The 24,740-nt window shown below is 52.2% G+C and overlaps 2 protein-coding genes across 6 annotated transcripts in view; one reads left to right on the top strand and one right to left on the bottom strand.

Moving 5' to 3' along the window:
* SLC25A42 (solute carrier family 25 member 42) overlaps positions 1–7,326 on the top strand; it is a 32,652-nt gene extending 25,326 nt beyond the window's left edge. For 2 of the 3 annotated variants that reach the window (XM_032465184.1, XM_032465186.1), the window contains 4 exons: positions 171–337; positions 701–817; positions 1,314–1,465; positions 2,671–4,995. In XM_032465184.1, coding sequence (XP_032321075.1) covers positions 171–337; positions 701–817; positions 1,314–1,465; positions 2,671–2,978 — 744 coding nt within the window. In that variant the 3' untranslated portion in view covers positions 2,979–4,995. Of the gene's footprint in view, positions 1–170; positions 338–700; positions 818–1,313; positions 1,466–2,670; positions 4,996–5,496; positions 5,586–6,672 lie in introns of those variants that run through there. The other variant, XM_032465185.1, reaches the window with a different exon arrangement.
* A 3,148-nt stretch (positions 7,327–10,474) lies between these two features.
* TMEM161A (transmembrane protein 161A) lies at positions 10,475–21,647 on the bottom strand. 3 transcript variants are annotated; one of them, XM_032465180.1, is made up of 12 exons: positions 21,569–21,647; positions 18,686–18,789; positions 17,995–18,075; positions 17,722–17,819; positions 17,452–17,608; positions 16,404–16,555; positions 12,883–12,943; positions 12,639–12,782; positions 12,423–12,536; positions 12,103–12,277; positions 11,885–11,981; positions 10,475–11,553 (listed from the first exon to the last, which is right to left on the bottom strand). In XM_032465180.1, exons 1-12 carry the CDS (start codon positions 21,569–21,571, stop codon positions 11,300–11,302), a joined length of 1,440 nt encoding a protein of 479 aa, XP_032321071.1. In that variant the 5' UTR covers positions 21,572–21,647; the 3' UTR covers positions 10,475–11,299. The 3 variants fall into 3 exon arrangements, with proteins under 3 accessions (XP_032321071.1, XP_032321070.1, XP_032321072.1); XM_032465179.1 differs by lacking the exon at positions 21,569–21,647 and adding an exon at positions 20,014–20,822 and having other exon boundaries at positions 17,912–18,075; XM_032465181.1 differs by lacking the exon at positions 18,686–18,789 and having other exon boundaries at positions 21,569–21,631.
* Positions 21,648–24,740: the final 3,093 nt, after the last annotated feature.

The raw sequence follows: 24,740 nt of genomic DNA, 5'->3' as shown, positions 1-24,740 counted from the left end.
GCGGAGGGGGTTGCTGTCATGCTGGGCCCAGAGAATGCGGGGGAGGGGATTAAGGCGAGGTGGGCAGGGGAGGTCCGGGCTCTGCGCTCTGCTAGCATGGGCGATGCTCGGGAGAGGCAGGTGGAGGCTGAGGGCGTTGACCTTGACCCTCTCCCCTGTTCTCCCCCCAGGAGGCCTTCCGGCTCATCTACTTCACCTACCTCAACGAAGGCTTCCTCAGCCTGTGGCGCGGAAACTCGGCCACCATGGTGCGCGTGGTGCCCTACGCAGCCATCCAGTTCAGCGCGCACGAGGAGTACAAGCGCATCCTGGGCCGTTACTACGGCTTCCGCGGAGAGTGAGCCACCCCCCACCCCCCAGCTCTGCCGCATCTCCCTGGTCTCCGGTCTTCCGCATGGTCACCATGTCGGAACTTCTCTGGTATCCGCGTCTCCCCGCAGAACCTAAGTCCCAGGAGGGCCAGCGATCCCAACTGCCCCAGAGCGGGTGGGAAGGGTGCACGTCATCCATTAACTCGTACACGGAAGGGACAGGAAAGGCAGCCAGGGGAATTTAGAAATGAAGTCCATTGAGACCCCCGCCCACCCCGCCCCCGGCAGCTCAGCAGCCAGGAAGCCGGGCCACGCCTGTTCTCCCATCCCTCCCCACCCAACCCTGTGGGCACCGGCCTCAGGTCTCACCTTCTCCCCACCTCTTTCAGAGCCCTGCCTCCCTGGCCCCGCCTCCTCGCCGGTGCACTGGCTGGAACCACAGCCGCTTCACTGACGTACCCCCTGGACCTGGTCAGAGCACGGATGGCCGTGACCCCAAAGGAAATGTAAGCCCTACCACGGTGACACTAACACTGGCACCAGGAGCTCTGTCTAGTGGGGCTCCCAGGTTGGCTGTCTCCATCAAGAACCCTGGGGTTTGGCTCCAGGCCTCCACATCCGACAGCAGATGAAGCGGTGCCGAGACTGCCGCCCGGACCTTGCCGGGTACCATGGGGCAGGCCAGGTGTACAGCTCTGCAGCAGTTCCAGAAAGACAGTAATTGGATCTCTTAGCTTGGGGGTCAGTTTCTGCTTCCATCAAACCCAAAGTCTTCATGTTGAGTTGGGCACAGACATGTTAAAAATGCATCCGACCAAAAGACAAGGGCTGAGCACAGCAGAGTGATGCTGATGTTGAAGGTGGAGTATGGCCTTAGGCCGCACGGCCCCCTCCAGTGGCAAAACTTCTACCAGGGGGTTCTGTCAACTTCTGGCCCCCCTGAAGTGGGAGGAGCCGAGAATTAGAGAGTCTCAATCCCAGTTGAGTCTCAGTGTCTTGCAGGTACAGCAACATCTTTCATGTCTTCATCCGCATCTCCCGAGAAGAGGGGCTGAAGACTCTATACCACGGCTTCGTTCCCACGGTCCTGGGGGTCATTCCCTACGCCGGCCTGAGCTTCTTCACCTACGAGACGCTCAAGAGCCTACACAGAGGTGAGGGGCGGGGAGCCAGGGCAGCACCTCCCTGGTCACACAGACCTGGAGGCGGGTGGAGGCGGGTGGGGGTGAGGGGCACTAAGGCTTCTCTGGGAGGGGCAGGCTGGGGGCCCAGGGGCTGGATCAGGAGAAGATGTATCCAGCCAGCCCTGAGGAAGCTGGACTCAAGACCTTTAATGCCTCATTTTGAGAGCAGCCTTGTGAAGTCCAGTGTCACTCAGAGTGCTAGCAGCCACTGGTGCACCCAAACACAAACCGGGAAAAACCTACATGGAGAGGAAGTGTCCTCCGTTTCTTTTGATAATTTTGAGAAACTGGAAAAGTACAAACACCATAACCCTGCTTTGTACCTGTCGCTTGGTATGATCAGGCATTAATATTCTGCCTTATTTGCTCCAACATGTTTTCTGTTAAAATGTTTCACGTAAAGCTGAGGTTCCCTGTAACAGATCCCCAGTCCCCTCCGCATTGAGGCCTCCTTATTAGGGGTTGGGCTGCTATTTCGGGTTTCTGGTGATCAGCTGACATCCCAGGCGCTCCTCTCTGTGTGGGTGTGAGACCCTGTTTTTGGTTTTCCTCTCCACCCTCTCCTCTTCCAAGGGCTGCGCTTGCCCTGGGGTCCTCCCCCTGACCCACGTCATGCCCCTCGTGGTGCTGGCAGGTCCCTTCATGTTTTGCCCGTCTGCTGAGGGAATAAGTAGTCTCCCTGGTTTTTAAATCCTAGTTTCAAATTTACAACACATTTTTAAAGGACCCCTGTTGATCTGTTGCTGCTCCTTCGTCCTTCCTGCCCACATGTCCTCACAGCGCCTGTTTGGATGGCTCCCGTAGGGCTGGCCAGGTGGTGGAGAGGGTTATGGACACAAGTAACGCTTTCCTTCTTTGCTAGACCCAAAACAAGAATGACTGAGTATGAGCTCGTTCTGGGTCTCAGGACTTGGTTATATAATTCTCTGTGCTCTTCTGTCTTAAAATCTTTTACTTCTCAAATTTGATTACAAACAAGTGACCTGGAGGTGTGGGAGTAGTGAGGCCATGGCCCAGGTGGGAGGACCCAGGCAAGCTGGTTGGGTCTTGAAACGCACTGTGAGTGCGGGGTGCAGGGGTGCGTGTGGGTGCCAGCACCTGTGGGTGCCAGTGCGCCTTTGGGTGCGTGCCCCCTCCTGCCACCCTCACCGCCCCTCCCGCCCCTCCCCCTGCAGAGTACAGCGGCCGCCAGCAGCCCTACCCCTTTGAGCGCATGATCTTCGGGGCCTGCGCCGGCCTTATTGGGCAGTCAGCTTCTTACCCACTGGATGTGGTGCGGCGGCGCATGCAGACAGCCGGCGTCACAGGCCACCAGCGCACCTCCATCGTGCGCACCATGCACACCATTGTGCGGGAGGAGGGTGTGGTGCGCGGCCTCTACAAGGGCCTGAGCATGAACTGGCTCAAGGGTCCCATCGCGGTGGGCATCAGCTTCACCACCTTCGACCTCATGCAGATCCTGCTGCGGCATCTGCAGAGCTAGGGGCCAGTGGGGTCGGCTGCTTTCAAGCTTCAGTTGGCGGTGGACCGCTGACCCCTTCGTTTCTGAGCCCCGGGAGCGAGGATACGCTGGGTTCCATCCCAGGCCGCACAGATGCACCTTGTGGAACAGGCAGGGGTTGGGGGGACCTGGGCTCAGTGTGGACAGGTCTGACGGAAAAGCCAGTGGCCCTTGAAGTGCATTGTTGGGACTGGGGGGCCAGGGCTCCCATGCTTTGCTCTTCCAGCCTCAGCAGGGCTGGGGCTGCCCCCGGAGGTATTACCCTAAACGCCCTGAGTCATGAGTTGCCAGCACTGCCTCCTGGTGCCCTTTGTGCCCTTGGACAGGCTCCTGATTCTAGTGACCCGGTCCCCACTGGGCTCAGGGCCAGACCTCGCCCGCCCCTTGCTGTTCTGAGTCTCTGCTCAGGGGTGGGGGAAGCTCCAGAGGGTGTAGGGGAGAGGCCTGGCCTCCTGCCCTGTCCCCAGTGAGACCAGCCTCCTGCTGAGCTATGGCTGCAAATGCAGCCTCTCCCTCCCCTGTCCTGCCCACCCCGCCTTTGCTGTCTTCACCATTACTTCCCAGATGACATGATTCTGTCCCCAGAGCCTCCCACTGGGGAACAGCCTTCTCCCAAGAGTGTTATCCCTATCCCAGACTCAACCTAGGATTAGGTCTTCCCCTCTGTTCCCCCACACGCCCCCCACCCTGGTTTGTAATGTTCCCAGGAGGGTCACGCCTCCTCCAGTCAACAGGGTTTGAGGAATCGCAATAGGTTTAGGTCTGAGCCCCAAGCTAGGGGCATCTGCCTGGGTTGCCTGCTCTGGGCCCAGAACTTCCTGTCTGCACCCCACGGGCTGCACTAATGGAGGCCAGGGCTTGGGCCCTGACCCTCTGCCCTTAGGCACAGTGGCTCCTGAGGGAGGCTCATGGCACCTGGCATATCCCTGGCTCCCCACCTGAGCGGTTACTTGGCTGGGACATGGGACGGTTTGAGGCCCAATGGCATTGTCTGGCTTCCCGTGAATGGAATACACAGAGGCAGCTGGCAGCCTCGATTCTCCCAAAGTGACAGCCGCTGAGACAGCGCCTGGCCTGGGGGCAGGAAGCTCAAAGAGTCAGAGTGCCCCAAGGAGCTGGTCTCACAGAGGAGCCCCCTGGGGCCTGCTGGGGACTCCGAGACACCTGGTTCCTAATGATGTTTAGAGTTTGATTTTGGAGGGGTTTGTTTTTAAATTTGACTGGCCCTGGGTCTAGACACAATAAACCTTGATCAGGTCAGTCTGGGTCCAGGACCAGGGCTACCAGAGGGTCCATTTTCACAGTTGGCTTAGCAGCTATGATGTGTGAAAGGGTCCGAGACGGTGTGTTTGTAGCCACACACGAATTTCCAATTGTGATTTTCATTTCCTCCCTTCATTCTGCCCCATTTCTGTTTTTCATGCCTTAGTCCTGTGGGCGTGAGGACCGCTCTTTCTGTGCTGCCTGCACTTTTCCACCAGCCAGCCCCATCTTTGTTCCCAGGGGCCTGGGCAGCCTGTGATGGCTGTCCTGTGGGGTGAGTGTTCAACCACCTCCTCCCAGCCTTGCCCAGTGCTCAGGGGAGGCAGAGGTGCCCTTCACAGAGAGATGGGATGGGGACTCGAGGGCATCCAGGCGAGAGCAGCAGTGATGGAGTCCACCCCAGGCGGGTGAGACCAAATGGATGGTTAAGCAGCGCCCCCTGTTGAACTGCAGGCTGGGCCGGAGCAGGGAGGGTCCCTCAGGATGACTGGCCCTGGCGTGCCTCCCCGAGGTGGCTCCCAGCCAAATGGGCCAGTGTAGCGCTGCCCCTCCCCCCAGCCCTGCACACAGCCGGGCAGGGGGCCCCCCAGTAGTCACACTGCTCTCCATTGGTTGCCTGTCCTGATTTGCAGTTACATTTTGATGCCATGAAGACACTTTGTTTATATATAATGTTTATATATTTTAAAGATTTGTGCCAAGAGAGTATATTTAATAAAAATTAAAATGACTTTTTCTCCTGCCCATGTCTCTTTTGCTCTTACCCTCACCCTCCCCAAACCAAAAACAGGTTTGAAGTTATTTTGGCAGATTTTTGAACAGAGGCTTCAATAAACCTTTTTTTTTTTTTAATGTAACTGTTGTATGGATTGTTAAACCAGTTTATGATTTGCTACAAAGTGCAAACTGCACAGTTTACTATGAAAAGTAGGTCTGCCTCCCAGTTCCCTTCACAGGGGCTGTTACCAGTTTCTCCTGTCTCCTGGAGAGATCCTGCGTACACACACTTGTCGCTTTGGATGTCATTCTGGATGGGCTGTGTCCTGCTTCAGTGAGCCCTGCCCAGAAGTCCTATGATTTCTCTCTTCTGAGCCCCTTGTCGGTGACCTGCTGGGGGCTCTGCTCCACAACTGGCTGAGGCTTCGGGCCTCAGTGTCACGTCCTACCCCAGGGTGGCTGGCCTGGATGAGGCCACCAGAGAGCTCCCAGGGGCCACTGAGACTCGGTTCCTCTACAGCCCATTGTCCAGGACCACTTACAGGGGTCACCCAGCCAGAGGCGGACAATGGGAACCTCCCTGTGCTCGCAGGCAGGCAGGGCAGCCAGGTGAGCACTAGTGTCTGCGTGTGCGCATGCGTTTGGGGGGCTGTGTGTGTGTGCGCTCGCATGGTGGTACGGGGTGCTGGGTGGCTCCACTGAGCTTCCCCCTTGCTGCTCTGCTCTGGTGATTTCATCCAGTTTATTTCTTGCACATTGGTCCCTGACGTGTACAGGTCTCACTGTTTAGTGACAGTTTAGTGTTTTCCTGGAGGATGGCCTGTGATGAGATCCACCAATCCCTGATTGACAGGCAGCTCGGTTGTTAGTAAGTTGTTGCCATGACAACATGGTAGTGGCTCCTGGGGGCTGCTGAGCTCACCCCCAACATCCACCCCGATTTCTGGTCAGCCCCACTTCTCGCACCAGCTCCTGAGCCTGGGGGGGGGTCAACACCTCCCCATTTCCCACCACCACTGTGGCATACCCTAATATGCAGAGGTGGGCACTTGACCCCAGCTGGGCCTGTGACAATAAAGATGTTTGCTAGCCTCTTCCAAGGAGAGCTATGGGATGCAAACATCCTCTCCCACTGGTCCCAGGGGAAGAAACCCCAACTCCAGGTGGTTGTTGGCACTATCTTGTGGCTGCAAAGTAAGAACAAATCCCAGCACGAAGCTGCTCTACTGCAGAAAGTAGAGCAGAGATGAGCAGAGAAATTGGATTCTTGGTGACATTGTCAGGGCTGCTGGATTCAGCTTTACCTGAAGCTGAGCTGCCTCTCAACTTCCAGCAACATGTCACTTTATCCTCTATTTAAAACAGGGTTGAGTTTCCTGGCACTTTCAATAAATTTCCTTGTATGTGAAAATTTGGCATTTAGTTCATAAGCTAGTGTGCCTGTGGGGTAAGCTTCTAGGAACAAAATTGCTCAGTAAAGATCAAGGATATATTAATAGTGTAGCTTATGTTGCCAGTGCCAGTCCCAGCATTTATAGTTCCCGCCAACTGCTCTTCCCTGGAAGCCACTTTGACTCAGCCTGGGGGCTTCCCCACAGGAGCTAATGACTGTAGACAGCTGGAGGGTACGTGGTGCAGCCCCTTGCCACTGGGGTGGAACGACTCTCAGGCCGTGTGCTATGCTTGTGCCCCTCAGGTCTCCAGCAGGACCCAGTCTAGATTGCCTAGAGTCACCTGCTCATTGACGCCCCCTGCAGGGCTCCTTCCCTCCCTGTCTCACATCCTCACCTTCATCGCTGCTTCCTGGAGTCACCTCTCAGGTGAGCCAAGGGCCCTGAATCCTCAAGATAGGGTCATCTTTGGGGGGAATCTATCCAAAGAGAAATAGAAATGCCAGATACTCCTGCAAGGAGATGGTGTCCATTTACATCACATGCCTTCGCTGTCCGAGTTTCCTGTGGCCACCGTGACAAAGTACCTGGGTGGCTTAAAACAACAGAAATGTATTTTTTCACAGTCCTGGAAGGCAGAGGTCTAAAATCTTCCTTCTGAGGCCACAAGGGAAGGATGTGTTCTAGGTCTGTCCTTGACTTCTAGCTAGAAGTCTGTCTTCTCTGTGTCTTCTCCTTGTCTTTCTTCTGTGCAGGTTCATGTCCAAATTTCCTCTTATAAAAGAAAATTTTAGTGGGGAGTTATAGCTCTGTGGTAGAGTGTGTACTTAGCATGCCTAGGTTCCTGGGTTCAATTCCACAGTACCTGCACTAAATTAATAAGTACACAAACAAATCTAATTTCCTCCCCCTCCAAAAAAAAGATAAATAAAATAAATTTAAATTAAAAAAATTTTATAGTAACCTATAATGAAAGAGAATATGAAAACGAATATATGTATGTATATGTATGACTGAAACATTATGCTGTACACCAGAAATTGATACAACATTGTAAACTGACTAGACTTCAATAAAAAAAGAATGTCAGGGGGAGTTTATAGCTCAGTGTAGAGCACCTGCTTAGCATGCAAGAGGTCCTGGGTTCAATCCTTAGTACCTCCATTAAAAAAATAACAACAACAACAACAACAACAATAATAATAATAATAAAATAATAAATAAATCTAATTACCTCCTACCCAAAAAAGAATGCCCTCCCACAAAATAGTGGAAACCAGAAAAGAAGTTTGCATTAAAAACAAAAACAAAAAAATGTTTTTTTCCTCTTCTAAGGACACCAGTCTTATTATAGGATCAGGGCCCAACCTAACGCCCTCATTTTAACTTAATCGCATCTATAAAGACCCTACCTCCAAATAGTCACATTCTGAGGTCCTGGAGGTTTCGGACTTCAGCACAGGAATTTGGGGGAGAACGCAATTCAGCCCATAAGCACCCATGGCTGGTCACCAGTCTTTTTGGTCTGCCATAATCTGACAGGGAAAAAATGGCATCTCATGACTTTACAGTGCTTTTTTACTTGTTTCTCCCCTGAGTCCATCTGGGAGATCTGTCCTCATAAGCGGCACTCAATCTTTTGTGTTCCTACCACCTACATAGTTTCTCCCAGGTGACCTACTCATTCCCAGGTCAGCTTTTTGCCCTCAGATGTAATGCAGTGAGGGTTGGGGTATAGCTCAGTGGTAGAGCGTGTGCTTGGCGTGCGCAAGGTCCTGGATTCAATCCCCAGTGCCTCCAGTAAGGGAAAAAAAATACAAAAATAAGTAAAACCCAAGAAAGTAAGAAAGAAAGAAAGAGAGAAAGGGAAAAAGGGAGGAGGGGAGGAAGGGAGAACTCAGTGCCTGCCGCCTTTGCACGATTCACCCATGGGCAGGAATCTCCCCAGGATGCGTCCCTAAGGAACCCGCTGGCCATGGGGTCACCATTTCCAAATGCTGCCAAAACACACCCCAGCGAGACTGTGCAGCGCAGGCACTGACCAGCCACATGCAGAGGTCATGGGTGTGCGCCGCGCGACGTGGCGTCTCCTTGCTGCTTTGCGTTGCATCCTTCCATGATCTCTTGTAAGGCTGGGCATCACTCCGTGATTGCTGGCCATTTATTCTTTCTTCCCCCTTCTCTTAGTCGTTCTGTCTGTTGCAGCCCCAAATACCAGGCCTGGTAGGAGAGGCAAGAAATGTCCTCAAAGAATATGAACAGGAATTTTGTGAGTGTGTTGTGTTGCGCCCTAGAGGACAGGAACTGGTGTGATATGGTGGGCCTTGTGCCCCTCTGGGAAGGGGCAAATCAGGGTTCCCAGACTTGAGTCTACCCTGAGAGACTTTCTCCACGATGGGCAATGCAGGTGGGTGATGCTACTCAGGCTCTTGCTGCAAAAAAAAATTTTTTTTTTTGCAGAAAAATTTTAATATGAAGGGAGGCAGGTGGGAATCCTGGAGGGCAGCTGACCTCGTGCATGCTAAGCACGTGCCCTGCCACTTGAGGTATACCCTCCCCCCAACAAAAGGATCTTGCCCACCCCCTTTCATCTTCCATATTTCCCTCTGATGGTGGCTGCACCTTATTTTTCTCATTCTTACATTCTTTTTTAAATTATGAAATGCGTCACATGAGTCTATAAAGAGCCTATGTGGTTTAAAGCACGGCAGTGAGAGCCTGGGACCCATCACCGGTGATCCCTGCCTTGGCCATCCCATGTGTGCCCCTCCCCCATCGTGCCTACTATGCTGGTGTCAGTCACCCTCTTGCTTTTTTTCGTTTTTTTAATTGGAGGTACTGGGAGTTGAACCCAGGACCTCATGCATGCTAAGCATGCACTCTACCACTTAGCTATACCCTCCACCTTGCTTTGTTTTTAAATTGTAGTATAGTTGGTTTTCAATGCTTCAGGTGTACAGCAAAGTGATTCAGTTATACATGTTATCTAGATAGAGGTATATTCTTTTTCAGATTCTTTTCCATTCTAGGTTATTACAAGATATTGAATACAGTTCCTTGTGCTCTACAGTAGGTCATTGTTGTTTACCTATTTTATATATAGTGGTGTGTATCTGTTAATCCCAAATTCCTAATTTATCCCTTCCCCTCCTTTCCCCTTTGGTAACTATAAGTTTGTTTTCTATGTCTGTGAGTCTGTTGCTGTTTTGTGAATAAGTTCATTTGTATCATTTTTTTAGATTCCACATATAAGTGATATCATGTGGTATTTGCCTTTCTCTGTCTGACTGACTTCACTTAGTGTGATAATCTCTAGGCCCATCCATGTTGCTGCAAATAGCATTGGTTTATTCTTTTTTATGGCTAAGCAGTATTCCATTGTATAAATATACCACATCTTCTTTATCCAGTCATCTGTCGGTGGACATTTAGGTTGCTTCCATGTCTTGACTATTGTAAATAGTGCTGCTGTGAACATTGGGGTGCATGCATCTTTTCGAATTAGAGTTTTCGTCTTTTCTGGATACATACACCGGAGTGGGATTGCTGGATCATATGGTAACTCTATTTTTAGTTTTGTAAGGAATCCTCTTGCTTTTCTTTATGGTGTTTCTACCTTCCTATGTGCCCCTAAATTACATGGTGTTGAGCTCAGAGAGCGGAGAACATGCACAGCCCTGGCTAAGCAAGCGAAGGGCCAGGTGGCCTGAGGCACCACTGCAGGAGGGGCTGTGCCCTGTGGGGTCAGCACTGTCAGAAAGTCCCTGGTGACTCCTGAGGTGCTGGGGAGATAGAGCAAGGAGACAACACGCCATCATCTCTGGTTCCTGAGCCACTAGATGTCACTGTTGTGTCCTTGTTGGGAGCTGGTCTTCATTCTGAAACTTCCCAGAGGTGTGCCTTGGGATGGGGCTTTTGTCACCCAGCCTCAGGCACCTGGAAACTTCTGGTCCCAGGAATTCCCTTATTTGGCATCCCTGGACCAGGCGGTCAGTTGTGGCCCTCTCCCCCTTAATTCCTTACTTCCAGAATGTTCTGCAGCCTCTGTACTTGTACTAGGGTTTTGGACTGGATGCAGCCTGATTCATGAATCATTGAATAAGCCAGTAAGACCTTTAAAATTTACTCAGTTGAATTTTGTTAAACATGTACAGGAGGCTACACACATGTGCACACACACCAGTTTCCCACAGCTGCAGGAAAATGCTGGAGTCAGTAATGACCCCTTATCCTCCCTCCCCTGGGTCACCATGGCCTCAACAGTGTGCCCATTTGCTGTGTGTGACCTTGATATGAAAGCAGTCCCCCTTGACCTGTGGCAGAGAGTGGCAGCCACGGTGGCCCCCTGCCCAGCACCATGGGCTCAACGCCTCCCTCTCCCCTCATTTCTCTTAGTTCTTGCCATTGGTACATTTCATCTCTTCTCCTTTCCTTCTCTCACTTCTTTCTCCCAGGCCTTTGCTTAGGGTCACCCTATGCTCTCCCTCCATTGTTCCCTTCACTCAGCACTGAAGCCCCCGATGACCTCCCATGGCCCCCACCCATTCTGCACCCATGTGGCGGGACAGCATGCAGGAAGCTGCCTCCCATACCACTTGGATCCAGTTTGTAAAAAGCGGCTTGCTCCTTTATTTGTTCGGAAGAGTCTCCTACCCCCACCCCCCATTCCTGCACTGCAGTCTAACGGGCACGTGCAATCTAGGAACGATGGCTGGCCCTGGGACCTCTGCGGCTGGGCCTGGGGAGTCAGTTTCTCGAGGCAGAAGCTCGGTGTCCAAGGAGGGCCACGGCTCAGGCACTGTGGTGAAGGAGACGGGCCAGCCGGTGCAGCAGAGACTCCCAGGACCGCCTTGCACCTGGGGACACTGAGGGGTGGCCTGCTCCCGCTGGTCCAGGACCAGACCTTGGGGCCGCAGGAGTGTCTGCAGGTAGCTAGGAGCCCACCAAGTGCTGGTGGAAGTACAGGCCGAAGAGGCTGGAGAGCAGTTGGCAGGCGGCGATCCACCAGATGAGGAAGGAGAGGACACCTCGGAGGAAGAGGGGTGTGAGCAGGCTGCCCAGGGCCCCGGCGATCAGGGCCGCCGTCTGCTGGGCCTCGTCCTCTTCGGGGCTGACCAGGCCATCGCTGATTGAGGACGGGGTGGGGGACAGCGAGGGGACCGGGCCCAAGCCCCAGGAGTAGCCGCCTGCGAGAGGAGGGTGGAGGCAGGGATGAGTGGAGGCACTGGCAGAGGCACATACGGGGTTTAGGGACTCCTCCACCGTTTCAGACACTCACCCGCCCTGCCCCAGGCTCCGCCTCCCGCTACCACCCCCACCCCCACCCCAGGGCCCCAGGCTCTGCCCCCACCCCAGGCTCCGCCTCCGACCTCGCCCCATCACCCCACCTCCACACCCCCAACAGCCGGGCTCCCCCGTCACCCATCTATCTCCTGCCCTCCCCTCCATGCACCCACCCAACTCCAACTCCAGACCCCGCCTCAGGCCCCGCCCCACCCCGCCCCGGCCAGTTCTCACCCAGCGTCTTGAGCAGTAGCGTGCAGTTGAGGGTGAGGATGAGCGGCGTTAGGTACTGCAGGCTCACAACCGTCACGTAGCAGTACACCCGCACCACCTAGGAGGCAACAGCCGTGGCTGCAGCCGGGGGCCTTCTGGGCTCCGGGTAACCCCACGCCCGAGGGACCGGGAGCCCCAGCCTCAGCCCCCGGTTTCCTCCCGGGCCCGGGCGCCAGTACCCGCCGCTGGATCTCGCGGGCCTCAATGCGGCCCGCCTCCCTCCTCAGCTGCTCCACGCGGGCCTTGGCCAGGCACAGGTAGGCCTGCAGGTGGGGCCGGGTCACCCCCAGCCGTAGCAGGCACAGCGCCACCAGCACCCAGAGGCGCAGCGAGTCGAAGGCCGAGTCCGACAGCCTGCACGAAAAGGGGTGACAGGACTAGTGAGACCGCTCTCCGCCCCAGGCTCCTCCCCCAGGACCACGGCTCCTCCCGTAGTCTAAGACTGCAGTACCAGAGGGGCCCCAGCTGCCCTCTCCTCCCAGATCACTCCCATACGCACAGACAGAAGGACGTGCTCCCAAGGGGCGCCTGGTGCAGAAAGTCCCGTGCAATGGGCTTGGTCCAGAGCCACAGTACAAACAGCGGGGACAGGAAGCTGGTGTGCAGGAGGAACCTGGTGGCAAGGGTGCAGAGGGAGTAGGCTTGGGCATCCACCATTCCCACAGCCCCTCCCCTAGGCTCTCTGAACCCCCACCCACCCGGCCCTCCACCTAACTGCAGCATGGGCCGGTCTTCTGACATGGTCAGCGCATCATGGTGCGTCTGAGCCAGCCGCAGGCCTGGGAAGGTGAGGAAGGCGCCCAGCATGGAGCCCACCACTGCCAGCCCCACGCGGATGGCCAGCTTGGCCAGAGGAAGACTGGGGAAAAGAGAAAGGTCATGGAGCTCGCTGAGGCAGGTCAGCACCCTCCTTGCAGGTCACAGCCAGCTGCTGCTCCCCCTCCCTTCCCAGGACTCACGTCCAGTCCCAGCCCTGTGTCTTCAGAAGTGGATCCAAGTTCTGGGTCATACTGGCCAGGCCTGGGGAAGACACAGAGAAGGCAGTGTCCAGTAGAGCCCTGGGGCCTCAGAGCCTACTCTGTCCCCACTCCCAGACATCCTTTTGCTCCCTAGGTAGGAACATATTAGTGGCAGCCAGGCCCTGTAACAAGCATAAGGACAATTTTGTTCTCCAGTGATGTGCACCTCAGGAGAATGTGCCAGGCAGACACCCTTGACCGGACTGGGGGGACATGGGGGCAGAAGGCACTGAGCCTGAGCTTCCTGTATTATACCAGGAAGCTGGAGGGTCATGAAGGGCTCCAAGGAAGAAAACCAAAGTTCTGGAGAGAATTCTCAGTTCAGGCCCCCAGATTTTCCATAGAGTAAAAGCAAATAAACAAGAGCTCACAACCAAAATCACCAAACACACAAGTAAAGAAATCACCATGAAGGTGGGTCTGTAGGGAAAAAACAAGACAAGTTTAGACCCAAGGACCTCAGAAATTGGCATTATCAGTTCTGTGTGAAATGACTGAGGGAAATAAAAGCTGGAATCACAGAACGGGCGACATGAGACCACCTCAGGTGACCAGGAGGGTTTGCAAAGAAACCAGTTAAGCTCTTTCAAAGGGAAAATATAACTACTGAAATGATAGGTTGTTAAACAGCATATTAGAAACAGCCAAACCAGATTCCAACCCAGAGACAAGAAGATGGGAAAAATGAAGAGAGATTAAGAGATAAGGAGGACAGAATAGAAAGTCCAGTATAAGTCAAGTCAGGGCCCCAAAGGGAGAGAGGAGAGAAAATGAAGGAGAAGAGATATTGGAAGAGAATGATTGAAGAGTCTGCAGAATGGATGATACAGACAAAGTATATCAAGTCAGATAAATACAAAGAAATCCATACCTACACACACTGTGGTTAAACCGCGGAATACCCAAAATAAAGAGATCACAAAGCAGCCAGAAGTTATGACAAATCACCTACAAAGGAAGGACAATTAAGCTGGCAGCCATTGTCAACAACAATAACAGAAGAGAAACAAATAGAAAGGGGAAAGTAAGATGGTAGAAACAAGGCCAAATATGTCAGTGATCACAGTAAATGTAAGCAGATTAAACTTTGAAGTTAAATGACACAGACTGTCAGACCTGATTGAAAATATCTAGATATACATATATTTTAAAGTAGATACACCTGAATGTGAGATCACTGTAAGGTTGAAAGTAAAGGGATGTAAAGAAGATATAATAAATACTAATTAAAAGAAAGGTGGTATTTTATATTTGAAAGTTGCTAAGAGAGTAGATCTTGAAAGTTCTCATCACAAGGGAAAAAAAGGAACTATGCGTGATGATGGATATTAACTCAACTTAGTGTGGTGATCATTTTTCAAAATACACAAATATTGAATCATTATGAGGTATATCTGAAACTGATATAATGTTTTATGTCAATTATGTCTCACTTTAAAAAGAAAGGAAGGAAGGAAGGAAGCTGGAGAGGCTATATTAATATAAGATAAACTAGACTAAGATGGAAGTATTATGAGAATCAGAAGGGGTCAATATATCAAGAAAAAATGGCTAATTTGCCAGGAAGGTTTAGCAATTTTAAACTTGTAAATACCTTGTCAATTATCCTCAAAATACATAAAGAAAACACTGACAGAACTACCAAGAGAAAGTGAGAGCTCCACCATCCCAGAGGGGAGGTCAACCTTTAAAGACTGATATGTCAGAAATAAAAGTTAGGAAAGACGGAGATTTGAATTTATTGGACACTTAGAGGCAAGGAATATATGTTAATGAAGAACATGTGGAGTACACTTACATGGTCAATTAAGCTATAACAAAGGAGGCAAGATTATACAATGGGGAAAAAACAGCCTCTTCAATAAATGGTGCTGGGAAAACTGCACAACTACATGCAAAACTCAGAGTGGACTACTTTCTCACACCATATACAAAAATAAACTCAAAATGCATTAAAGACTCAAATGTAACAGGTGAAACCATAAAACTCCTAGAAGAAAACATAGGTGGTATGCTATTCGATACTGGTCTTGGTAGTATTTTTTTGAACACGTATTCTCAGGCAAGGCAAACAAAAGCAAAAATAAACAAATGGGACTACAGCAAACTAAAAAGCTTCTGCACAGCAAAGGAAACTATCAACAAAACAAAAAGGCAGCCTATTGAATGGTAGACGTGGGTAATGAGTGTTTACATTATCTGGTTTTGTAATTTTTATGTGTTTGTGTGTGTGTGTATTCATTACATAATTTAAAAATTGAAAGGTGGGAAGAATTGGTGATGATAAAGCTCAAGTAGTCAGCAGGGCCATGTTGGCCATGGTGAGGATTTTTATCTTTACCCAAAGACCATCAGAGTCTGGTGTCAGGCAGAGAAGTGATGTAATCCAAATTGTTTTTTAAAAGATCATTCAAGAAATAGAGAAAGTCCAAAGAAAAAATATTTACAATTCCTATCACACGCAAAGGCTAAGTACCTTAATATATAAAGGGCTCCTACAAATCAATAAAGGATCAAAAGTCCAGTAGAAAACTGGGCAAAAGAACAAAACTTTTCTGGAAGGGAAATATAAATGGCTCTTCAACATATGAAAAGATGCTCAACCTCACATATTCTCACTCATCAGATCACTCAAGACAAAAATGTCTGAGGAACACATTGGAGACAATGTGGGGAAATAGGCATGTTCACTGATCTCTTCCTAAAAGGCAATTTTGCAGCATTATTAAAATTATAAATGCACTTTCTTGCACAGGGTCACATGCACGGGGCTGTTCTTGTAGCAACATGATTTCTGTGCAACAGCATTTAATAGTGGAAAGACTTAAATAAGTCCATAACTCAAGGCCTGGTTAAATAATCACAGAAAATCTATAAAGTGACATATTGTGTAGCTGTTACAAAATGTAGTATCAAGTTACTGTTACTATGCTACTGTAACATACAAGGGACATAGCATCAAGGGACAGTAATATTTATTGTTTTTAAGGGAAAAAAAACAAGGTGTAAAGCCAGATACACTACTGTTTGATGAGAGTATGGGAATGTGGTGCCCTAGGTTTCCTCTGGGGAGAACCAGTGTGGAAGGGTGATTTTCATTCTGTACCTTCTTGTATTTTACCAATTTTATACCATTTACCTATTTCCTCCCCCACATTAAATTAGAATAGGTAAATATTAAATCACTCTGGCTGCTGGGTAGAAGACAGACTGGAGGGGAACAGAAGTGCCTGTGTGAATTTACAGCTGCAGGCATTCATCAGGGACAGTGAGATGGGGTGTCTCCTGTCCTCAAAGCCCAAGGGGGTTCCCAGGGTGGCAAGCACCCATGGAGACCTCTTGGGCCCCAGGAGTCGCCTTCTCACCTACTGTGTGCAGGTGGAAAAGCCACCTAAACTCCACTCTCACCAGCTTACACGAGAGAGTGAGGGAGGTGATTCCAGGACCCAGACTGCACATACCTGGCTCCAGACCGAGCTCGAGGGTCTCCTCCTGTACCACCTGCACCAGCATGGCCAGGAGTAGGAAGAGGAAGGCAAATGTCAAGCAGACGGAGCGCTCACCCCCCTCCTCCGCACTGAAGTACAGTCGGGTGACCGTCAGGAACACCTTGCTGGGGGCAGCGCTAAGGAGGCCTCCAGTGCCAGTGGTGACCCCTCCCCCATCCACCACCCCACTGCCAGTGATCCCCCAACCCCAGAGCACAAACACTGAAGTTCAGGTTTAGAATCCCAGGGAGCAGGGGAGGGAGCCAGAAGAGTGAGGCTCTGGGCAAGCCCAGGACACGAGGCTCACTGCTTTTGGGGCCTGAGCGAGGCCTCCAGCTGGGCCTCACCACACTGCCTGTGTTCAGTTGGACATGGCCACCAACTCTGTCTCTTCAGGGGGTCAAGCTTCCCTGACCCACTCAGCCTCCTTCACAGCTTGTGAGTTTCCCATTCCTCTGAGAAGCTAGAGATACAAGGCTCTATCTGCAATCCGCCCTGAGAGACCCCTGGGGCAGTGTGGGCTGCAAGGTGGGCTTCCCTTCTTTGCGAGCCCATCCCACAAGGGCGTTTTTCTCCGACTTGGGTCCTCAAATTCACAGTTTTGCCTCTGCTCTCTATGCAACTTAAAAAAATTGCAGAGGGGACCTCTCTTTGCCAGCCCCTACATCTGGGCTGAACTGGTGACTTGCTTTGACCAAGAGAATGGTTAGAGATGGGATGTCACGACTTCAGGCAAAGCCTCAGGAGGCCTGCAGTGCCCCCTCTTTCTTACTGGCCGCTGTGGTGAGGAAACTTGGTCCAGCCTCCTGGAAGGTGGGCCCACCTAAAGCACAGGGAAGGCAAACTCGCTGAGTCCGGCCCAGAAAAACAAATAAAATAGCGACTACTTTACCCCACCGAGTTTTGGGGAGGCTGCGACACAGCAGTCGATCACTGATACACCGATTTAGCGGGGCACAAGAAACCTTGGCTCCAGCCTCCGCACGCTCCCGCCTCCCCAGGCTCCCAGGAGGAAGGATACATAGAGAAGGCGACGGTGAGCAGACACCAGAACACCGCGATGTTGGTCTCCTTGGCCGGGCCCAGCGCATAGTAGTAGGCCTCTGTGAAGAGGTACACGCCGCCCGAGTACACGGCGAAGTCCACAAACCACTGGTACTCCAGGAAGAAGCGCAGGACTGCGGAGAGCACGCAGTCAGCCCTCAATAGCCCGCCCAGGACACCCCCCCCCACCAGCCTCACCAGGGCATGGGCCAACGGAGGCGAGTTGGGGACCCAGTTGAGCTATTACCCAGGGCATCAACGGCTGTGAGGGGGCAGGTCTCCAGCTGGAAGGGGGTGTCCCGGGGCACAGACAACGGCTTCTCCTCACTATAGCCATTGGCCCACCTGGGGGGAGCGGGGTCTATGTCAGAACAGCATCCTCCATTCTCCATTCTCAGCCTGGGGTGTCCCTGATTCTCCAGTGCCCAGAGCAGTACCTGGAAGAGGGCAGGGCAGGCCCTGTGCCCTCGAGACCACTCCTGGAAGGGAGCCGCTCACCTAAGGCTGCGGGTTCACTCACCGCTCCTTCTTGCCTCTGGGCTTCTGCTTCCCCGCCAGGGCCCGAAGCTCTTCCTCGGAAGGGTGCTTGTACCGGAAGAGACTGAGGGGAAAGAAAGACAGGCAGTCAGGAAAGCTAGGGCACAGGGGAATCAAGGCAGTGAACCTCGAAACTTGGGACTGTAGTCAGAGGGAAGGCTGGCCCTGAAAAGCCTGAGGACAGGATGTGTAGGGGCCATCCAAGGCCAGGGTGAAGCCTGGGAGGTGGGCTGGGGGTGGGTTAGGGGAGTGCAGCAGGGGTCCTAGACACCCCTGAATCTGCTGGCTAGCTCTCTCGGTGGAACTGGCACATGCATTGTCCTGGAGAGAGAGTTCACAATTTCCACCAGACTCTCAGAAAGGGCCTGAGACCCGCACCAGGACAAAAAGTTTCAGAAACAGATCTACAGCTAGAGTAGGGAGGAAGGGGAGCAGGAGTGGGGGAAGCAGCCACTCTTCTGAGTGTGGAGATGGTCTCACCGGTGTGTACAATCTGTCAAAATAGATCCAACAGGGTAATTCAGATATTTGCAGTTTACTGTACATCAGTCATATCTCAATAAAGTTGTTAAAGAAAAAACTCAGCATGCAGGGCGTGAGGTGGGGCCTGGGGGAAGCCAGGGAGCGGGGCACTTGGGGTTCCTCCTACCGCCCAGGGAGGGGGCGCGGCTCACCTCCCATTGCAGAGCAGCCAGCGTGCAAAGGAGCAGTGAGGCGCCAGCCTGTGCATGAGGGTGGCAGTGAGCAGCGTCACTACCAGCTGCACTCCAAGGACAGCCTGGGGGAAGAGATGTGAAGGGCAGTGCCTGCCAGAGGGTCAGAAGCTCATTTCCTCGGAACCCGGGCTATTTATAGAGATGCTGGGGCCAGGTGGGGGAGGGAGGGCCTCCCTGGCTCCAGCTGAGTGTTAGAGAAAGGTCCTGAGGTCAGACCCAGCTGGGAGCCCCAGCAAAGTGCAGGTCCCACCCCACCACCTGGCTGGGGTGTGGGCTAGAGGAGAGCACATGCTGGAACAGAGACTGGGGTTCACTTTCAGCCTCTGCTAAGGATTTAACATATTAATCTCTTACGAGCCTCAGTTTCCTCATCTGGAAATGGGATGAAAGTGGTCTATTTCTGGCCACTACCTGTTTCAGAATCCTTACACATTTGAGGGGGATGACTTTTTTTAATTAGGAATTTTCTTACCAGTTTCTACTGACAACCTTTGAAACAACAATTCATAACACATTTTCATACACTCATTTTAAAACGTTTTAGAGGAAATGTTTTTGGTAATCAGTCTGAAGCTGAAAAGTGGGTTTTTCTGCTTGAATGCAGTACATATAGATTTGCTGTCAGTAATTATGTAAAATTACATGCTCCGGAGAGCTGTCTGCTAGTATTACGGTATTATAATTAACAACTAAAATGAAATTAAAAAAAAAAAAAGAACAACTAAAATGAAACTAAGATTACATTAATATAAAAACCAATTATTAAAATTATCCTTTAATCAGGCAAAAATAAGCTAACTTTAATGGGAAAAACTCTAGTGTGATGGATATTGGGCTGGCACTGTACTTCAGAATGACTGCTGAGAAATCATCATTAAAATCACTAACAGGATATTTTCTCTATGCCTGTGACTTGTAAACTGAGACCAGGAATATTTTTTCAGAAGTGAGTTTGGGGTGCCATCTTTCTGGTCTCTAAATCTCACTAGTCTCCTAGTCCCACTCCCTACCCTCCCCTCCACCCAAGTGCAGACTGGTTAGCAGACATTAAAGACCCTGAGTTGGGTCAGGGTTGGGCCCCTCCAAGCCCAGTGGGCGGGCCCTCTAAGCAGCTCCGCCCTTCCTCCTAGGACCCCCTAGTCTACTCCTCCCCACAGTTCCCAGCACCTCCCATCAACTGCTCTCCAGAGTCTCCCTTGTTTTCCAGACGCCTCTCCCTTGTGACCTATCCCCTGGCAGGGTTTTAACCACCCACCCAGCCCAGCACGACTCCAGCTCAGCGGTACCTGCAACCTGGACCTCTCTGCCAAGCTTGAGAACCATGCCTCCTCCAGGCCCTTCCCAGGAGGCCCGAGCACCTACTCATTACTCCCATGGACACAGCTCTTGGCTCCTCTAGGCAGCCCAGACCTTTCCAGTCTCATAGTAAACGTCCAACTCCACTCCTCAGCCCGCAAGACCCTGCAGGCCTAGCTCAAGACAACCATGCCTCACTGCCCAGCTCTCTCCCACCGCTCCCCTGTGTCCAGCCATTCAGGTCTCAGAGGCCCTCCCAGACCACCAAGCTCTCCATCACTGACCCCATTACCCTTGGACACCTCCCAGGGAGGAGACTTGTAGTTCAAACTGCAGTGCTAGCACCTAGGAGCGGAAGGACAGAAGGAAGAAGAGGGAAAGAAGAAGGGGAAGAAATAAAGGAAGAAAGAGGGAAGGATGGAAGAAAGGATGAAGGAGGAGGGAAGAAGAGAAGGGAAGGAGGGAAGAAAGGCATGCATCCCTCCACTTAAGTCTCCAGAGGTCTGTCCAGGGATGCTTCTCATGTCCCTGCTCCCAGCAGCTTCTCGTCTTGGGGTCCACGGTATGCAGATCTCCAAAGATCTCTGGAGCCTCCTATCAGCCTATGTCCCTCCTCTGCTCAAAGCCCTTCCCTGGATCTATAATCCCAGAATCCAGAATTTTACGCAGTAGGATCAATGCGACCTTCCTCCATCCTGTTCTCGAGATCCCTTCCCCTCACCTCCCACAGGATCTTGCGCCCGGGCCTGGAACGATGTTCTTTCCATTAATGCTCTTACTTCAGGCCCACCTCCAACGCCCTCCTTGGTGATCCCCCACCCCCCGACCCCAGGCAAGGTGAGGCCCCCTTCCCGGCCCCCTCCAGCCTGTCCCTCCCTCTATCCAGTCCGAACCCCTAAGGGCTGGGGACGGGGGTGGGGAGGGTCTCCGCCCTCGCCTCGCACCAGCCAGGCTGAGCTTTAAGAATAAACTCAATGGGTTGGACCCAGAACCGCGTGAGACCTGAGGATTCCAACTGTGCTGTTTCCAGTTCTGGAACCCTCGCCTGCCCTGAAGCCACCCAGATCCCCTCGGCATGGCCCCCCTCCTCTCAAGATTCTCCCTGGTCCTTCGGCACAGCCCAATACCCGTAGGGACACCCAAAGGATCCTGTCAGCTAGGCCCCCACGTTCCCGCTGGAAGCCATCCCCAGAGTAGGCCGCAGGGGGCCCTAGATCTCCCTCGCGGGGCTCCGAATGTGTTCAGATCCCCAGTCCCCTCCACGGAACGACCCCTCGGCAGGGCCCCAGGCCCCTAGAGGGTCCCCCAGGGACTTGTCAGAAGCCCAGAACGCTCAGAATCTTCCAGTCCCCTTGTACAACGCCGAACCCCCTTATAGATCCCGCAGCGAGACTCTGACCCCAGAGAGGGACACATAGCCCTCAGACCGACCCCGAGACCCTCAGAGCGCTCAGTCCCCATAATGGGACCCTCGTCTCCTCAGTGTCTCCCTGGACCCCCTCCGCGGAACCCCCTGCCCCTCAGGGCTGCGAGTTGCAGGCTCACCATGTTGCTGGAGGGAGCGCTGTGCCCGGACCCAGGGGCATGGAGCGAGGAGCACCTCGCGGAACTAGACCAATCAGAACCCGACTTTGGTCTGACAAGCAGCCGGTCCAACCAATCATCAGGATTGGACCCGGGGCAAATCACGAGGCACAAGGAGCTGCTCACGTTGCATGCCGGAAGTTGTAGTTCGAAGACTCTTGACGAGCTCAGTCCGCGGTTGAGGCGGGACCGTCTCTGGGACTCCTGTGTGGCCACTGTCTCTGAGATTGTCTCCTCTCCTGCGCCTATTTCGCAGGTCTGCGGTGAACACACTAATTCATCCACTCACTGTCTCCCGCTGGAGAGGTCTGAGCGTGGAACTCCCCTGATAAAGAACTTTCGATGGCTCCTACTGACTAGACTTTCAGTTGCTCAGACTGAATTCAGACCCCTTTGCCTAATTTCAGTCTGTCTCCAACACTGTTGTACGCAGTATAGTACAGCTAGCCACCGACCATGGTTTCTAATCTCTCCAGGCCTCTGTAACGCCATCTTACATCTTGGAATGCCCCCTTTCCCCCTCCTTCTCTCTCTCTCTCTTTTTCTTTTTCACCTGGCAAAAGTCTTATTCATCTCTATCAGCCAGAACTCTGGTTGCAAGACCCCCCCCCCAAAAAAAAGTCCAACTCAAATAGGCACCAGCAGTAAAGGGAAATTTTTGGCTCATGTAACAGGAAACTGTAAAATCAGTATCAGCTTCAGGCATGGCTGGATCAAGGACAAAAATGTCAACCTCAGGAATCTGATGTTTTCTGTCTTAAGGCTTAGAGGAAAGGGCTTCAAACCTAAGTTTTGCCAGCTATGTTTCTATGGATAATTATGTTTGCTTGATTGTGGACGTATCATGTGGATGCGACTAAAAGTCTGAGAGTCTTTATGGGGCCTGTGAGTGGATCCTGTATAGTTGACTGCCTTGTCTCTGTGGATGTTTTTTTCTTTGTTTATGAGCACATGTAGATGTCTGTTTGCAAGGGATTCACTATTTGTTGACTTTGGTCCTGTGGATTCAGTGTGTCCACTTGAGAGACCGTGGGTCATGAAGGCAGTGAGGATCACTGAGATTTCCCAGGACCTACGCGGCAGTCATGAGATGCCCCTCAGGGCGGTAGCATCCAGATAGGATCCAGGGAAGCTGGGATTTGTCAGAGAAGAGGGACCAAGAAAAGGCGGGGGGGGGGGGCGTTTGCTGCAGGCCCACTGCATGCCAGGATGGGGGTGCTAATCAAAGTGCTCCCTTCAGCATATCAGGATGCTAGGACAATTTTCACCATTAAATTGATAAAGATACTGAGGCTCTGAGTGGGCCAGATCTCTCCTTCACACCCAGACTTCTACCCTGGGCATAGGATTATGAGTACAGGTGTCACAGCACCCGGGCCACAGGCAGCTCACACACATCCTGGCCCCAGGAGCTCGGCAACTTCCCTCTGCAGCCTCCTTACTGCAAAGAAGGCATCTCCGTCCTCCAGGTGCTTATCCCCAAACTCTGAAGTTGACCTTGAATTCTCTCTCTCATTCCATAACTAATCTGTCAGCCCCTCCTGATGGCTCCATCTTCCAAGTATAACCGTTGTCTCATCCAACCTCACTCCCTTCACAGCCTCTACCCAGTTCAGCCTCCATCATCTCTTACCTGCAGTCCTCTTCTCCCTGGTCTTCTGTGGCTTCCATCCCCTCTTCCCCACCCCACCTCCCACAGTCTGTTTTCCCCTGAACAGCTTGAGGGCAACTGTTAACACTTAAGCCAGACCATGTCCCTCCTCTGCTCCCACCATCCATGGCTCCCACCTCATACAGAGCAAATGCCAAAGTCTCCTCCTGGTCCATGTACTCCATCTTTCATTGTTTGCTCAACATCTCTGTTCTACATTGACTGTTCCTCACTCCCTGTTCTACGTTGCACGTGCTATGTTGTCTGTTCTCCACTGGGCATTCTTCACTGTCTAGTCTCCCTTGGGTGAATTCACATTCTCTGTCCTACACTGGGTATCCCATTTTCCCTGACCCTCATTGGACACTCTATGTCTGTCTACGCTAATGTCCCACATTCTCTGACTACACTGAGGTCCACACTCTGATTTCTCATTGGCTGTTTCACCATCTCTATTTATGGTGCCTAAAAAATGCATCTCTCAGATCTCTGACCTCCATCATCATGTTTGCACCCAGTCCATGCTTCCCATGGTGCTTTCAAACAGTGTCCAAGAGCTCCCGGGACAGAGTACCGCCTCTGATGGTTACGTTGGCCTTGGCCAACATCACCAGGGTGTCCTTAGAAAGACTGGTGGTAGAACACTTCCACAAAGCCTCCTTCTTCCTCTTCCACAGAGGCAGCAGGGCAGAGCTAGAGTCTACACCTAGAGGCATTTCCTGAACCCAGTAGCATGCCCACTGTCCCTAAAGGCCCAGGACACCCCAAGCTGTCCACGTATAACAACACACACCACATGTGATACAGCCCTTTTTGGTGTCTCCAGGCTCATAGAGAGACTGAAAACATGGGGTGAACTCCCTGGAATCCAAGAGAGATTTTATTTATTTTTATTATTTCCACTTTATTTTCAAATTTTCAGTGGGGAATTCAGAATCCAAAGCACTCTATTGGGTGCCACCTAGTGGCAAATGCTGGAAGTGCAGCCTCCCAGGGATGGAGATGCAGAACCACACCCAATGGCCCTGGGGCCCACCCCAGCCTTTGAAAGCAACCCACGTTTTTATGAACTCCACTCTGGGCACTTAGCCTGTGGGCACTGACTTCAGGGACTGACCCACCTTCTTACCCATCGTTGGAGTGAGATTCAGAGGCTGAAAAGGGGCCCACTCTGGTCATGCCTCTGTTTTCCCCAGAAGACCAGCTGGCTTGGCTTCTCTCTTCCTCTTAAGCCCCTCCCTGGTCCTGTGTCTGGTTGTATGGGGAGCTGTGACTGCAACACTGTGGAAGGCCACCAGGTGGGCAGTTTATCCACCCCATGTGGATGGCCAGGGTCCTTGAGACCTGAGGAAGGGGATCCCCAGAAAGGTAACTGAGATGGAGAAATTTGCACCTGCATGGTGACCATGGTGCATGTGGTGATGGTGCTGCTGTGGCAGGGGCTGCGTGCTTGGCTGGATCCCCAGAGTCCACTGTCATGGG

The sequence above is a fragment of the Camelus ferus genome, chromosome 22 (genome assembly GCF_009834535.1).
Source record: "Camelus ferus isolate YT-003-E chromosome 22, BCGSAC_Cfer_1.0, whole genome shotgun sequence".
Classification (NCBI taxonomy): domain Eukaryota; kingdom Metazoa; phylum Chordata; class Mammalia; order Artiodactyla; family Camelidae; genus Camelus; species Camelus ferus.
The sequence above is the reverse complement of the archived record's forward strand: the minus strand, read 5'-3'. Positions and strand labels throughout refer to the sequence as shown.

Coding starts and splice junctions, on each gene's coding strand:
- TMEM161A (XM_032465179.1), bottom strand. CDS start 20,050: ATGGTTCTCAAGCTTGGCAGAGAGGTCCAGGTTGCAG. Junction 18,076..18,685: donor TGGCTGCTCTGCAATGGGAG/GTGAGCCGCGCC, acceptor CTTTCCCCTCAG/TCTCTTCCGGTACAAGCACC. Junction 17,820..17,911: donor CCTGCCCTGCCCTCTTCCAG/GTACTGCTCTGG, acceptor CGCTCCCCCCAG/GTGGGCCAATGGCTATAGTG.